General features: G+C 37.7%; 1 protein-coding gene across 1 annotated transcript in view; it reads right to left on the bottom strand.

The window, feature by feature from the left end:
- Nucleotides 1–15768, bottom strand: part of LOC126456616 (protein IWS1 homolog) — a 119106-nt gene that overhangs the window by 14600 nt on the left and 88738 nt on the right. Inside the window, exons 6-8 of the mRNA XM_050092359.1 lie at nt 9931–10143; nt 1896–2058; nt 607–739 (exon numbers count right to left, since the gene is read on the bottom strand). Coding sequence (XP_049948316.1) covers nt 607–739; nt 1896–2058; nt 9931–10143 — 509 coding nt within the window. The remainder of the gene's footprint in view (nt 1–606; nt 740–1895; nt 2059–9930; nt 10144–15768) is intronic.

The following is a 15768-nucleotide window of genomic DNA, read 5'->3' as shown; positions in this document are numbered from 1 at the left end:
CACGGCCGATTTCCTTCCCAATCCTTCCCTAACCCGAGCTTGCGCTCCGTCTCTAATGACCTCATTGACGACGGGACGTTAAACACTAAGCACCACCACCACCGCTTAAAGTTTACGCAACATGTTTTTACCTCTGCAAACATTTTAAAATTCTGTGCAATGCTTTACTTAATTTGATGCAGCACAGTAACTACGATGAATAATGAAAAAGAATTCAATCCTTTATTATGTGAAGATATCAGACTGTAAGATGTGCAAATGTGAAGTTTTTTCACCAAGTAGTTTTCTTAAAATCAGCTGAAAGCATTCATAGTGGCCAGAACGCTGTCTCTTAGCATGGTAGCAGCATTATGCAAGCAGTACAGCAACAGTACAAAATGCAGAGAGAATGTCTGTAGCAGTCAAAGGGGTTAACGTAAGTATTTTTGGAATTTCATTCGTTAATACACTTTAAGAATATGAAAATTACAGAATAATACACAGAGCAAAATGGCATGTGGACAATCTAATATCAGCACGAGACAAATACGATCCTACATTCTTACACAGTTTATATTTTATGAAATGAATCAAATGTGACAAATCCTACACAATTACATAACATACTTTTCTTCAGTTTCTCCAACTGCCAATGCTTTGGTAATGTCCTGTTTTCTTGAATGTTCTTCTTCAACTGAAATACGCTGTCTCTTGGGTTGTTGTTCACTGTCTCTCTGCATCCGTTCTTCCTTTGACATAGCTGTGAAGACAATTTAATTGAACGACTGATTTAAAATTAAAGTACATTTGTCAAGAGAAATACTTATTAGGAGGAACTGTATTCAAAATACAAGTGACAATTTATGCCTTTAACACACTACCAACTACAAATGACTGCATTATAACTGAAGTTTAGATTTTATACTTGCAGTGTAACTGATCAAGTAAACTTCTTGCATACAACTACACATATAATGAGACATAAAATCACTGGCAGAACAGCATTTACAATTAATTGTTGGCATTTCTTTTTCACATTTTTGGCTGTTTTTCACAAGCTATCTTCTGTCTACAAAATCCAACAGATCTTAGTACTTCCTTTAATTTTAATTGTGTAAATTATCTCTTAAGCAAACTAAAAGTCTGCATGGCCCTCCTGTATTCATTTAAAGTAACCATGTCCATCGGCAGCTCCCCTACAGGAGAAAATCTGAGTTTATAAAACCTAACCAGCTTTCTTCTCCTACTTCACTATCACCTAGCTAATATCAGGTGCCACCCACTATCTTACCAATTCAAGTAAAATTTGGTAATAATAAATCCCTGCCTCCCCTTCTACCCGGAACTCTTGTTTCTCTAAAACTGCTTCCTTTTCAATAAATTTCAGCGTATCAGCTATATTGTTATTTATACAGTCACTAACACAGTACTGCCCATAATCCTCATGAAACATTTTAATATTTCTTATTACATACACAGTACATGCAAATGGACAAGTGGATATAAAATTTCCACACAGTGCTTCTATTGGATGAGTTTGTGGTGTTTACCTAAATAAGATTCATTTGGAACTGTGCTTGATATTATAATTGCAATATGGGTTCCAATGAAGTAGTCATGGTTGGACTTAATAATTTCAATCAGGAACTATTATTGCTTTATTTTGTGGACTAATGGACAATTTAATCTGTTATTACAAACACAGAAACTTTATTATACAAAACCTCTTAACGTGATAAAGAAGGGAGAAGAGGCTATATACAACAGCACATATCCAACTCTTGTGCACAAAGTCGATCGTTTTACTGTACCATCTGTGTAGTTTGTAATGTGACAGCAAAGTCAATTTAAAGTACAGTAGAATTCACACACAAAAAGTTTATCTATGATACTGGTTTACAGTATGCAATTGTTACCTCTGAAATCTGTTGACACGTTGAAAATGGGACGTGCCCATTCATTGATCAACTTTCCTGCTCGTTCTTTGTTCTCCTTTGTTTCTTTTGGGTGCTTATACAAATACATAACTGCCTTCCCAATTCCAGACTGTTTGAGCATGTCTTGGCTGATCTGTGGGAACTGTAATGAAAGAAATTGAAGAAGTTTGCACATGTTCATTATAAGAAACTTTAGCTATAGAATACTGTGAAAGTAATAGCTACACCAACGTCTTTACGAGCAGAAAACTATGAGAACATTTCTACACATCATCTGTGTCAGTGTAAAAGTCACCGACTCATACATTAAATAAACCAAAAAAGCCATTTGTCATTCCATAAACAAAAAATGAAAATTACAGCCCAAAGAATCAATATATTTTGGCTTATTGCATTGCCTGGATATATGCCATAACAAAGCCACCAATATCTTCATTAAAAAAAAAAAAAAAAAAAAAAAAAAAAAAAAAAAAAAAAAAACAACGCACAAAATGGTGACAGAAGTTTTTTAAATATTAATACAGTGCCCTTCCTAAATCAAAAATTCAAAAGCATTGAGTATTTTTATAAAAAAAAAAGAAAGTCAGATTAAGACAGGAATGTAGGAGTATTTGTATGTTTTTCAAGCTAATATGAACTAGTAACAATCTGACACAATATTGCACAACAGTACTCCAAATCTGGGCATAAGATGATGTTTAATCCCATTTTTACATACTTATGGTTTCAACAATTTTCCAAACTGCAAGTTTTCAATTGTTGATTGGACAATACTTACACGCCTGTTCAATGGCTTGAATATGTGACATCTGCTCTTATCATGGGCTATACACAAGTTACAATGGCTGAGGAAAAGAAAGCCACTTTGTCAATGCTAGCAGAATGTCAGTTCGAAGACAAAATCCAATTCTGTAATATACAGTGCCTTTGGGAAACTCTTTGTGATGTTTGTATTTTTCTATTCTATGAGGAACAATGTAATTTGCAACAGTTGTGTGTGGTACAGTGAAGACACAAATATATTAGTGTGGGTTTACATGTCACCAACGTTAGAGTCGACTATATGTCACACTTGATTAACAGGGCTGTATGATGTCAGCATCTTGTCAGCAGCTAGTAATACTGGGGTTATGTCCATTGGACTTAGCATTTCAATAACAAACTGCATGTTATTGATTAAGGAAAGGGAAAATCAGCAAAAATCAAGCAACGTAAAATCCAGGGTGGAATGTAACAATACAGGGTGATTCAAAAAGAATACCACAACTTTAGGAATTTAAAACTCTGCAACGACAAAAGGCAGAGCTAAGCACTATCTGTCAGCGAATTAAGGGAGCTATAAAGTTTCATTTAGTTGTACATTTGTTCGCTTGAGGCGCTGTTGACTAGGCTAAAAACCAAACTACCCGAGGCAGCCCGTGACAGAGCACTTCATCACTGGCCTCCAAGAAGCCCTGATCTTACCCCCTGCAATTTTTTTTTATGGGGGTATGTTAAGGATATGGTGTTTCGGCCACCTCTCCCAGCCACCATTGATGATTTGAAACGAGAAATAACAGCAGCTATCCAAACTGTTACGCCTGATATGCTACAGAGAGTGTGGAACGAGTTGGAGTATCGGGTTGATATTGCTCGTGTGTCTGGAGGGGGCCATATTGAACATCTCTGAACTTGTTTTTGAGTGAAAAAAAAAAAAAAAACTTTTTAAATACTCTTTGTAATGATGTATAACAGAAGGTTATATTATGTTTCTTTCATTAAATACACATTTTTAAAGTTGTGGTATTCTTTTTGAATCACCCTGTATTATAAAAAGGAATGTTGCTGCTCACCATGTAGCGGAGATGCTGAGCCGCAGATAGGCATAATGTTGGCTGTCTGTGACTCAGCATCCCCGCTGAATGGTGAGCAGCAACTTTCCTTTTCATAATATTGTTGAAAATCAGCAAAATTAGACATAATTAGTCAAACAGCATTTTCTACACAGAAACTTAAGAATACCACATTAAACATATGACAGACACTAGGAAACTTGCAACAGGTCATAGCACTTTTGAAAATTTTTCTAGTATGCTGAAGAGATTGTGATTATTTTATCAACAACACACGGGAGGATGCAGTCAACACACAGGAGAATGCACTTACAGGTCCATGGCCCTTACTCAACATATTTCTCTATGATAAAGAATATGTTTACGCAGGGCTATGAATGTTGGCATCAGTACTGCCTAGGTAGTGGTGGTTAGTTTTAACGTCCCGTCAACAACGAGGTCGTTAGAGACGGAGCGCAAGCTCGGGTTAGGGAAGGACTGGGAAGGAAATCGGCCGTGCCCTTTCAAAGGAACCATCCCGGCATTTGCCTGAAACAATTTAGGGAAATCACGGAAAACCTAAATCAGGATGGCTGGAGACGGGATTGAACCGTCGTCCTCCCGAATGCGATACTGCCTAGGAGCATCAATATCAGTGAAAGCTTAAAATGACTTTTCTTGGAGATTAAGTACAACTAAAGATATAAACAGGGGGCTTATATAATGGATGCCTGTCACACAATAAATCAGCGGAGGGTATAAATGGCAGGAACATCAACTGGCAGTCTGGAGTCATAAAGATGGACTGTGTCTGACTGTTTGAACAATTTGACACCAACTGCTAATTTCCCCTGATAGTGTCATGCAATGTGTTGTGTTTGGTTGAAATATATGCGTTGCAGTGAAGTAAATTGGGTGGGGGATTACAGGTAAGACAAAGTAGTAGATTTGATGCAGTGCTAGTAGTCTGTAGCAAATATACACGGTGGTATAAGGGGCACTTTTGATTTAAGTAGAAGCTATAAGACACGAAGTTGGATTAGGAGATGAATACTTTATGATTGGAACAACAGGGGTTTAGATCTCAATTACAAGAAACACAGGGTTAGTAGCAATATAGGAGGTGGAACAATGCAACAGTGAAGTAATGAGGTTAGTATATTAAGAGTTTACTGCTGATAAATCTCTATTTTTCATTCTCCAGCAGTATAGGGTGGCTCCAAGAACTCATATGAACAGAAATAATCCAATGCACAAACCAGAATGTAAGATTAAATCAAAAAGAGAAAATTTTAGTTCAAGTATAAGCAACACAGAAAAATCACAGAACTGCTGACAATGACCCCTATGGGCAGTACATCCCTGTCATCCTGAACTCCTCATGATTTGGCCTCAGATTGACATCAGGAAAGTGAGAACCATCTGCAAATGAGCTGGTCATGCTTTGTTGAGAGTAAGAATCCAACAACTCTGTAGCGATGGAGTGCTGCTCCAGAAGCATCTCTGGCTATTGCTGATACTATTGGTGATTGAAACAAGGTCAACAAAATAACATACAGGCAAGCCTGCACAGAAAAATGATTGCTCTGCAACCACCAGAGGAAAAAATTCAAGGAACTAACAAGGAAGAGACATGCTACATGGACAAGATTGGGTGCATCTTAGGCTGTTAGAAATCTGCCATCAGAGACCATCAGCAAGGCAGCACTGTCAGTGCTGTTACAGATGTTAAACTTGATAGTAGCACCTACAAGGCTCTCCATAGAAGAAATTATTTGAACTGCTGAAGTGATGCCCCAACTGGTCACACAAAATGAAGCTTAAAAGGAAAGATAAAAACAGAATCCAACAAGCAAAACCTCCTAGACATAATATCTATCAAGAAGACAGAGCTGCCATAGAAGTCCTTAGAAGGAGTAAAGTCACTATGGTTCCCTAGTAGTTGAAGGGAATGCCACTACTGTAATGGATACTATACGATAAGGATAAAAAGTGACTGATCTTTCGAGTGATCCTATTTACAATGAACTTATGAGTGATCTGATGCTGAAAATGATTAAGGATGTGAGTCTTAATCCAAAAATCTAGAACTGATCATGACACAGTCAAAGAACTCGTCACTGATTTCTCAGAAACACCAAGAACTTATCGAGTATCTAACAGCTGTAAAAGGAAGCTATTAATGTGAGGCAATCACCTACTCACAGTGTGTTAACTGTAAGTTGTCCAACTGCCAGAGGAGGCTGTGGTGAGCAGTGGAAGCAAGCCTGGCCCCTTCGTAAATCGCCACAGGGCAAGGAACTGTGCAGGGTGAACAAGCCCTGCCTGCCTCCCACAGTGCAGGCACCTTATCACGCTTCCAATAAAGCAAAAGTCACTCACGGAGGTAAAAACTGCTTAAGTGTAGTTAGTACTCAAAACCAAAATTATCTTATGTATTGAATGTTTAATAAATGTCCTGGAACAATTATGTACACTTATCACAAGGAAAGGAAACAGTAAGAAATAGAGTGAATTACAACATAGTAGATAACAATGGCTACCTCGCACAATACTGTCACATAGGTAATGCCAGCAGCAGTCAAAAACAAATGACTACCAGCTAAAGCTCTTTGACTTCTACCAATTTGGGACTTGGGAGCTGATCGGCCAATTTACCATTAAACACTGTAAAATCTGGCAAAGCATCTGGCCAGTAGACTACGGCCCCTTGTGGCAACTGTATGTGAAAATTAAAAATCACTTTATTCAAATTATACATGGGCAGCACACATAGCAAACTGATATATTAATCAGCTTCAGCAAACCGTCTCTCTTCACCAATGAACCAACAGACGACTATCAGTATCATTCAGGAACGAATACCACCTGTAACCTCGTGCAGTTATGTTTACTGTCAACTTATACTTGGTAAGGTAAATATTATGAACAAACAAATGGAGTGGCGATGTCATTTCCTTCTTCTGACAGTAGCAAACGTCTTGACGGAAACATCTGAGCAAACTGCCTTAATCTCTGTACATTTCTGTCCATGCCATCAGTTGTGATATGTAGATGAAACACTCATCATTTGGTCGCATGGAGAAGCAGAGCTGCACAATTTCACCAGCATATTAACAGCCTGCATAAGAACATGCACTTCCTACTAAAATAAGAAAGTAAAGGTGTGACTCCATTCCTCGATGTGAAGGTCTACACAATTTGTAGTGTTTTGAGAATTTCCGCACAAATTCTAGAAATCACTCGGACTTCCACCGTCTCAAACACACAATATTTTAGATGTGAGTGGGAGAAAGGAACCCTATCTACTATGCGTCACCTGTCTGTATGTGCAGGTCCAAAGTTTATCGTGAGAAGACTGTACACATGGCAGTCGAACGGCACCGACAGGTACTTGTCGGTCGATACATGGAAGTCGTAGTGAAAGAGCAAGGAAGAACTACGGAACTTCTGGGTTATTCTGTGTTAATCGTAATGGAGACCTTTGTTATAAATAACATGAACATTTGAGATTCTGAATTATGAAAAAACTCTTATTTTGGAATTGCTGGAGGTAACACATATTTCTCGATTTGTTTGTAAAAGAGTTATGGTTGTTAAGCCAACTCTTTTCTAAAATGTACATAAATCTGTTTCTAATGTGAGACAATACCAGTGACTTATGAAGCTCAAATATACCGATAGTTGTTGGAAAGTATTCTTCGAGGACCTAATGATTTCACAAGTAGAGAGAGAGAGAGTCTTTAAGGTTCCTATAACTAGCATCATTCTTCGTAGAAGAAGGTTATAGAGATTCCAGAAGCTGGCTATCCAGAGAAGAAGATCAGCTGTGTACACCAAGTAAGTCGAGTCGTGTAAGAGAAGTGGGAAGTTTGTAATCCAACTTTACACATTCTTGCTGTCAAAAACGTTAGAAACTTACAATGGCAAACTGCCAAACAAAAAGTCCACCAGAAACCTATGCTACTGGAAACCTGGCACGACCATCTGGCTCAACCGCCTTCCATCCTTTTACTCAATTGTGCTCCATCCTATGCCACAGTAGTGTTCCATCCTACACTTGCTGATCACTCAAGCCCATCACATCTATGATAAAAACAATATCAAACACAAATCGAAAGAGCCGCATAACACCACCCGAGTGAACAGATACAACAATAAGACAATAGCAAGTTCAGTAGGAAGCCAGATACAGAAAGTTAAATGAAAGAACAGTTTACAATGGTGTGTTTACCTTAGTGAGCAGCCAAAATGCTTCACCAGGGAAGCATCAAAACAGTTTACCAGAATGATCACAGGATCCAGGATTTGGTAGGGTCCACTTAGGACACGGGTAAAAGCCCTCAATGCTGCAGGTGTACACAAAACTATGAGTGTGGTGCTGCGTACATTGGGGACAGCAGAAGGCCTGTTAGCAACCAAATAAAAGAGCACGAGTGCTATGCTCAACCGGGACAGCGCAACAGATTCGCATTACTAGCACGGCACCATCACGATTGTAGGTTGCCCTCAAAGTTTCACTAGACAACCATGGACACATACATGCAAAATAAGAGAGGCAATCGACACAACATCAACAGGGAAGGTGACTACAAGCTCCCAGCATGCTGGCTGCCAGCAGTTCAAGTATGACAGGCTGCGTGCAACTGCAGTGTAACAGCTTCACCAGACACTGCTGTGTCCATGCACAACTGGTGTCATTTCTCTTCTATTAACAGCACGAAATCACAGCCGCAGAAGCTCATTACTTATTTGTATCAGGCTATCAATTGTCAGCAAGCTGTGCAGCTCACAAATAGTCTGCCACACATCTCCTTCCTCTGTCCTAGTTCTCATTAATGTTATTTCAGGACCAACAAAACATAATAAATGTGACGTCAGTGGTCTAGCAACACTGTCAGAAATGCAATAAAGTAAAATTTCGGTAATTTGAGAACCCGGCAGTCCGACCGAGTCTCCATTTAAGGTGGACAACGGATGACTATTAAGTTAAAAAAAAAATTAAAAGAATATCACGGATAAAATCGAAAGTTCCCTGGGAACAGGTGTGATCAGCAGCCGAGATGCATATGCATGCACTGTTTACAATTGTGCTCACTATAGCCGCTGTTGCTGTTTCACCCACTACCAGTCATTCATTCAGTGTCTGCTCAGGTTCAGTGCAGTGTGTATTGGTTATTGGCTCTTGTTATGTATTTATTATTATTATTAGTTCTGTTACTGTTTACTGTAGTAATACAGTGAACATCAGGTTCTGAATCTATTTATAAATAAAAGGTCTCTAAAATTGTTTCTCTTCATGTAATTTCTGTTTCTCAAATTCGAGCTTTACTTGGTCCCTATAGCCTTGAATAACCAAGGTTTTACTGATACTGAAGCACTCTCCAGCTAATTAGACTTTTCTGTGAGGAATGCTGCTGCAACTTTGGCAAAAACTGTGTTTATTTTAGTATATTTGAAAGTTCGTCCCTTAGCCGAATGGTTAGCAGTACTGCCTTCTGTACAGAAGGACCCAGGTTCAATTCTTGGTGCTTCTTCAGATTTTTTCTAAGGTGGAGAGGTCTGGAAAGAGGTCTACTCAGCCTCGTGAGGCTGGCAAATGAGGAGCTGCTCAGGTAAAGAAGTAAGGACATCATCAGTTTTCACCTCCTTGTAATAATGGCCGAGAGATTAGCAACACGCTGATCATATTCCACGATCTTGGATCACTCGTACTGCCTTGTAGGCAGCTTCATCAGTCGGACAGGCTTAAGACCTACTCCGTGAGTGATGTTTATGTTTAAGTATTTTATTTGATGGCTCAACCGTACATCCAGAAAGATTTTAATGACAAGGTGCTGATAAACAGGTTACATTAAAACAGTCATGATATTTGAATATATAAGCAAGTTATTTCTTGAAATAAGTTGAAACATGAATGTTAAATTGTCAGTGCGTGTTTCCTTTTGTTACTGTGTGAGTTTGTGAAATAATTTATAGAAAGATTCAATCAATCAGTTTCATAAAACAGTCAAATATTAATTCTGTACCTTTCCAAGACTGAGAAGATAACTGTCTGTTAACAAGCAATGGGATTTCAGGAATGACCATAAGGAGAGAACTATCACGAGGACTCTAAGGAAGCAATAAGAAGTACTAAAGGCATCTCAGTTTAAGTCAGAATGTTGATAATTATGAGAACACATTATTAAATCCATACTTACATCCCAAAGTAGCTTCAAAATGCTATCTCTGATTTTTAGTGATGGCATGCTGCGATCAGGCATAGGTGCTAGCCAATCTGTCAGCACATGAAGAACGTTTGACTCAATAAAGGCCAGTTGGAGATCATGTTTCTTCAACTGTGAAAGCACTTTCGGTAACATAGCAACTTTATTGGTAGCTGGTTTGTTCAACTGATTCAATCTCCTGTCTTCCTGTGAATAGAAAACAAAAAGAAGTTACTTATTTTAGTATTTGCAAATACCTCGCTGTGCTTATCATTCAGTATCTTGTCAGTAAATAATGACAATGATATGATAAAATTTGTTGTATTTCCAGTCCAAGACAGAAGCTTGTGGTTTATTAGAACATTAGAAACAGTATGTGTCTATTTCAATGATATTAACAAACTGAATTGTGAGATGGGATTTATCAGGTTTTCAGGCTGTTGTGAGTAATCAAACGAGATTACCACTGCTATGCAATTTTCATTATGATCTACATGTACCTAGATGCTACTATGGCTATTTAAGTCTCCAGAAACAAGGTGGGTGTTCTGGTTTTTGAAGACAACACGTGTACCAGGTAGATCTTTCAATGGAGAGATAAGGTATTATTTAATTCAACAGAGCAAACTTCAGTATCAGTGTCTTCTGTGTGTTTGCTGAGGAATTCACCAATGGCCCATGTCTGACAAATATCGTTGTGAGGACTCTTAACTGCTGAGTTTACTCCATGGGTCTTGGATCTTATTGGCTGCTAATCTCTGTAAGCCTCTTAGACATAATATTGATATTTCTCACAGAGGTTTTGTAAATCCATGTCATGGTGTTTATTTTCCCCTCTTTATTTATTTATTGAGAGGATGGTTAGGACACGTCTTCAGCGGACCCTTATCTTATGGACTTGCTTTTGAATCTGAATTGAGGGATCATCAAGTCCCACACCACCTATAACACTGCTCAGTGCACAACAGTTACTATACTGAATCATCTATGTGGATCCTCCTTTATGCGCCACAGGTTTCAAAGAGGCAACTGTACACTATCATCACTGTGGTCATTACAAAATTCTCTCTGTTGTGGCAGCAAACAAACAGAATATGGTAATTGTAGAGAGCATATTAACGAAGTCTTGCAAGTTTTGTCTCCACTATATGGGTCAAAAGAGAGGCATTAATTGGCAAAATAGCATTATCATATTTGAGCAATCAATAGAAAACAGCATACGAAGTTTGTTGAATTTCCTAGTGTGACAAGCATTACTATCAATCATGTCTTTATCAGAAATGGAGAAATTCAACAGCACATCAGCAATGAAACTGTATGAAGGATCACTGAGGTACGTCACAGCCAATGACCAATGTCTTCTTTTGTCATCAAACAAGAATTACTACACATTTTCAACAAAGGACTGCAATCAGTGATTTTAAATGTAAAAATAAAGAGAACTCCATTCTATAAGTATCTGGATTAGGGTCCCCTGGAATATACCAGTGCACATATGGGAGTTACCCTTGCAACACATTCTCCACTCCCATAATTACCCCGGCCTCAATCTATGGTAACATACTGTCCCCAGAAACTCCACTCAACAGTTTCTACCCCCTCTGTCCTATCATCTCCTCCCCATTCTCGTCTCCCATCCTGTTTATTTGTGGCCCTCTGCCAACACATCCACCCATCTTTCCCCACTACTCTCCTTTTCTTTCCCCACCTCCCTGCCGCACAACTTCCTGACACTGCGCCTGCTGGCATTCTAGTCCCTGCACACTCCACCAGACAGCGTTTATCTCTCTCCCCACCTGTACACTGCTATCCGTTCCCCTTCCCGTCCAGATTGCTGCCTGAATTCCACATGATAGTTGCATCTGTGCCCGAGATTCACCTGTGGGTGAAGTGCGGTTGCTTGTGTGTGCGAATCGTGTGTAGTGTGTGTGTGTGTGTGTGTGTGTGTGTGTGTGTGTGTGTGTGTGTTGCTGTGGCTGAAAGCTTTATGTATGCATCTTTTAATCGTGCCTGTCTGAAACTTAACATGTCTCCTTTATGGTAAGTAGTGATCTGTCTTTGCTACATTGTTAATAATGCTCACAGTTTAGACATACCAATGACATTATACAATTACAGTTGGGTGCCTGCAATTTTCCTGTCACAATTAAAGTTTGATACCATTGCTATCTGCAACCACCTTCAGATCTGTAACACTATAGGAAGCATAGCCTAAGAAAATTATGTACAATAAAGGATAATACAAAAATACTGTACAACACAGTAGTGTTTTGAGAATTTCCGCATAAATTCTAGAACCACTTGGCCTTCGACCGTCTCGAATACACAATATTTTATATATAAGTGTGAGAGAGCCTATGTACTGCACGTCACCTGGCTGTATGTGCAGGTAAAGTGTGTACTAAGAAGACAGCAGACACGGTGGTCGAACGGCACCGACAAGTGTTTGCCAGTTGCGCCATGGAAGTTAAATGAAAGAACACAGCAGACTCAAGGAACTTCTGTGTTATTCAATACTGTTTTATAACTTTGATTATTGTAGTAAGAAAAGGAAGAACAGTCGACATATTGTTAAATCGATGCTCGTTTTGGACATGGAGAGGATAAGACATGTATTCAGATTCACGATGAAAATGGACTTGGTTTTTAAGCCAACTTTCTCTTATGTGTAAATGAACTTTGTTCCTAACCTTTAGATATGCGAGGAAATTTACTTGACAGGGTTTGTTTATGTGGAGAATGAGATTTTTAAAAGTTTTGATGTTTGAATATACATCGTAAAGTAAAGCAAGAGAAACTGTGTACATCTGCTTATTTTTTTATAAGCAGAAAGAGTCTTGAGAAATTCCTGTTCCTAGCAAATATACTTCGGAGAAGAAGATAAAAGGAGGTTTCAGAAGCAAGCTAACCAGCAAGGAAAGTCCGCTGACAATCTCAAGTAAGTTGTATCATTAAAGAAGTGGGAGTTTACACACATACTTCACCACTTTAAGTCATCCAAAGTGTTAGAACACTTGAACACAAATAATGGGGAGCCAATTGTAGAAACAAAGTGAACATTTGACCAAGCTATTTCACAGTGCAGTAGACACATATAGGAAGCATAGCCTACGAAAATTATGTACAATAAAGTATAATACAAAAACACTGTACAACACCTTAACACAAATGATGGGGAACCAATTCTAGAAGTAAAGTGAACACTTGATAAAGCCATGTAATAGTGTAGTATAAACAATATTAATGCTTATCAGATAACATACCATTCAAAATAGTGCCAAAATAATAACAGTACATGTTGAAAATGTCACCGCGAGCAAGCCAGGTTGTAGACCTGTCAAAAGAATTATAGACTAGAAATCTCAGAAAGCTTATTCTACATTCAAACGGATTTTAAAATATAAAATAATAATGGCATAAAGTTAAAATTACAAGGCAAAGGTCTGTACTACATCCTAAAATGGCAGCATGCCATTTGTTGGAAGCAGATCCAACGTAATTAGCATTAAGTCAAGAAGCTTGTGCTCAAGTCCAACTAATTTTAAAATCATAAAATTACAGGGGAATGAACTACAAGACAGCGAAACTGTGTTCTATAGCTAACTGGCAACATGCCATATGTAAAAGATGCATCATATGTGAGAATCAATTAATAAAAACATCGAAGTACATAGCAGCACTAACAAATGTAAATAACAGAATGAAAGAAAGATCATATTTGAGAGTCAAACGATAAAAACATCGAAGTACAGCATAGCACTAAAATATGAACAACATAAAATAATTTTGCAGGTTGAAGGCCATATAGGAAATTGTCTAGTTGAATGAGTAGAAGTTGGACCAAAAGCTCATTACTTACAATAGTATAACAGTATATGCAACAGTTCCAAAATCTTTCAGCTGTTCTGTAGCTGTAAACTTACAAGCCATACAGTTCATAGTAATTGTATAATGGTATGTTACCTGATAAGCATTAACATAGTTTATACTACACTGTTAAATGGCTTTGTCAAATGTCTACTTTTACTTCCAGAACTGGCACCCAATTATTTGTGCTAAGGTGTTGTATTGTTTTTGTATTCTAATAGATTGTACATAATTTTCTTAGGTTATGCTTCCTACATGTGTTACAGATCTGAAGATGGTTGCAGATAGGAAGTGAAACTAGTTATCGAACTTTAATTGTGATAGGAAAATTGCGATCTAGGCATTAAAAGTTTTTACTTATAATTTTCTTAATTTATTCAATAAACCACATTAAGACCGCCGTCTCCCCCTGATCATGTAGGCTCCACCCAGTTCTTTTAGTAGAAGATGGCATTTTCGGAATCAGCAAAACCAGACCTACAAAACTATGGGGCTGAATTTTGGAAATAATCACAAGTTTAGATTTGAAAAATCTGGAACATGAGAAACCTTATCAAAAACAATTTCTGAAATTTCAGCTTTATAATACAAAATGACATCGAAAATTAGTTCTGGACCAGGACTCCAACATTTTCAATGTCGTCGTTCCATTATACAGCTGAAGATTGTCCATATTCACAACTGTGAATATGTTTCGTGTATTTCACGACAGCTGTAGTCACTGCAGTGCTTGGTCCTATGGACATGCACGCACTGCAACACCATAGTATTATTATATATCTTGATTGCATTAATTTCTTAGATGACTAGTTTCAGTTCAACATGAAGCATCATCAAATCTGTAGGTAACAGTAAAATTAATTAGCAAATATTCTAAGAAACACAAAATATTGTCATACCATCCCAACATCAAAATCACATGCACCAGAACATATTTGAATGCATCAGTTACAAGAGTAACCTGTCCCATTAATCGGCAAATTTATGGGCTATGTCACATAATAAGATAGTGGTTTGATAAAAACCATGTTATTATATAGCCTGTAAGGCAACTGCCAACTGGTGGCACTTGGTACATTTGTCACACTTGAATAAAATGTATTCACCCATACTGATTAAACAATAATTTTTGTTTGGTTGGTGAGAATACTGTTCTTGCAGGTAATTAATGAAAATTAAAGTATGTGATCAGTCAAGGTTAAAAGATGTTATAACAATTTGTAATTTGAAAAATGGAGAGCATCCATATCTATGGTGTTGCTGTAGGTCTGTCTTCATTGTGGCTTCCTTCCCCACATGGTTGCTGTTTTCAAGTTACCGAGATATTTTTCTTCCATCCATACAAAAATTTTGTGAATTTTTTATCACAGGGTCAATTATGGTAGCGTCTGTCAATGACATTAACATATGGCATAGAGACCACTTCTCACATCTTCGATCATTTAGTTCTCAGCAGCATGATTCTCCAACTTAATCAAATTTGCATTATTTCAATGTGGCTACACCAATAACTTTCCTGGTTTATTTCAAACACTCTTTGAGTACTTCTTCAAAGAACATCTAACAAAAGAATGTTTCCGTCAGAACTGTGACAATCCTGTTTTCATCAATTGTGCACAATGTGATAACTGTCTATGTTTGCTGTTATTACTGACTTGCATATTTTTTGCCCCCGAAAGTGTAGTTAAGTAAGTAAACTCTGTCATAGAGTGTTTCTTGTCATATTATTGACTATTTGTCACTAATAACCGATTTGGGTATTAAATCATTCACACTTAACAGTATTCTCAATGTAATTTTGATGACTGATATCTCCAGTCCATCGTAGCTACAATTTTTATGGTATGTATGAACATAATTTGTGTGACAACATATCATGATCTTCCCTTGTATGATTTTTTATTTCACAATTCAACATGATATAAATCACCAAAATATTTTTTAATTTTAACTTTTGAGAGATAG

Source organism: Schistocerca serialis, chromosome 2 (assembly GCF_023864345.2).
Source record: "Schistocerca serialis cubense isolate TAMUIC-IGC-003099 chromosome 2, iqSchSeri2.2, whole genome shotgun sequence".
Taxonomy (NCBI): Eukaryota; Metazoa; Arthropoda; class Insecta; order Orthoptera; family Acrididae; genus Schistocerca; species Schistocerca serialis.
This window is presented reverse-complemented; position numbering and strand designations above follow the sequence as displayed.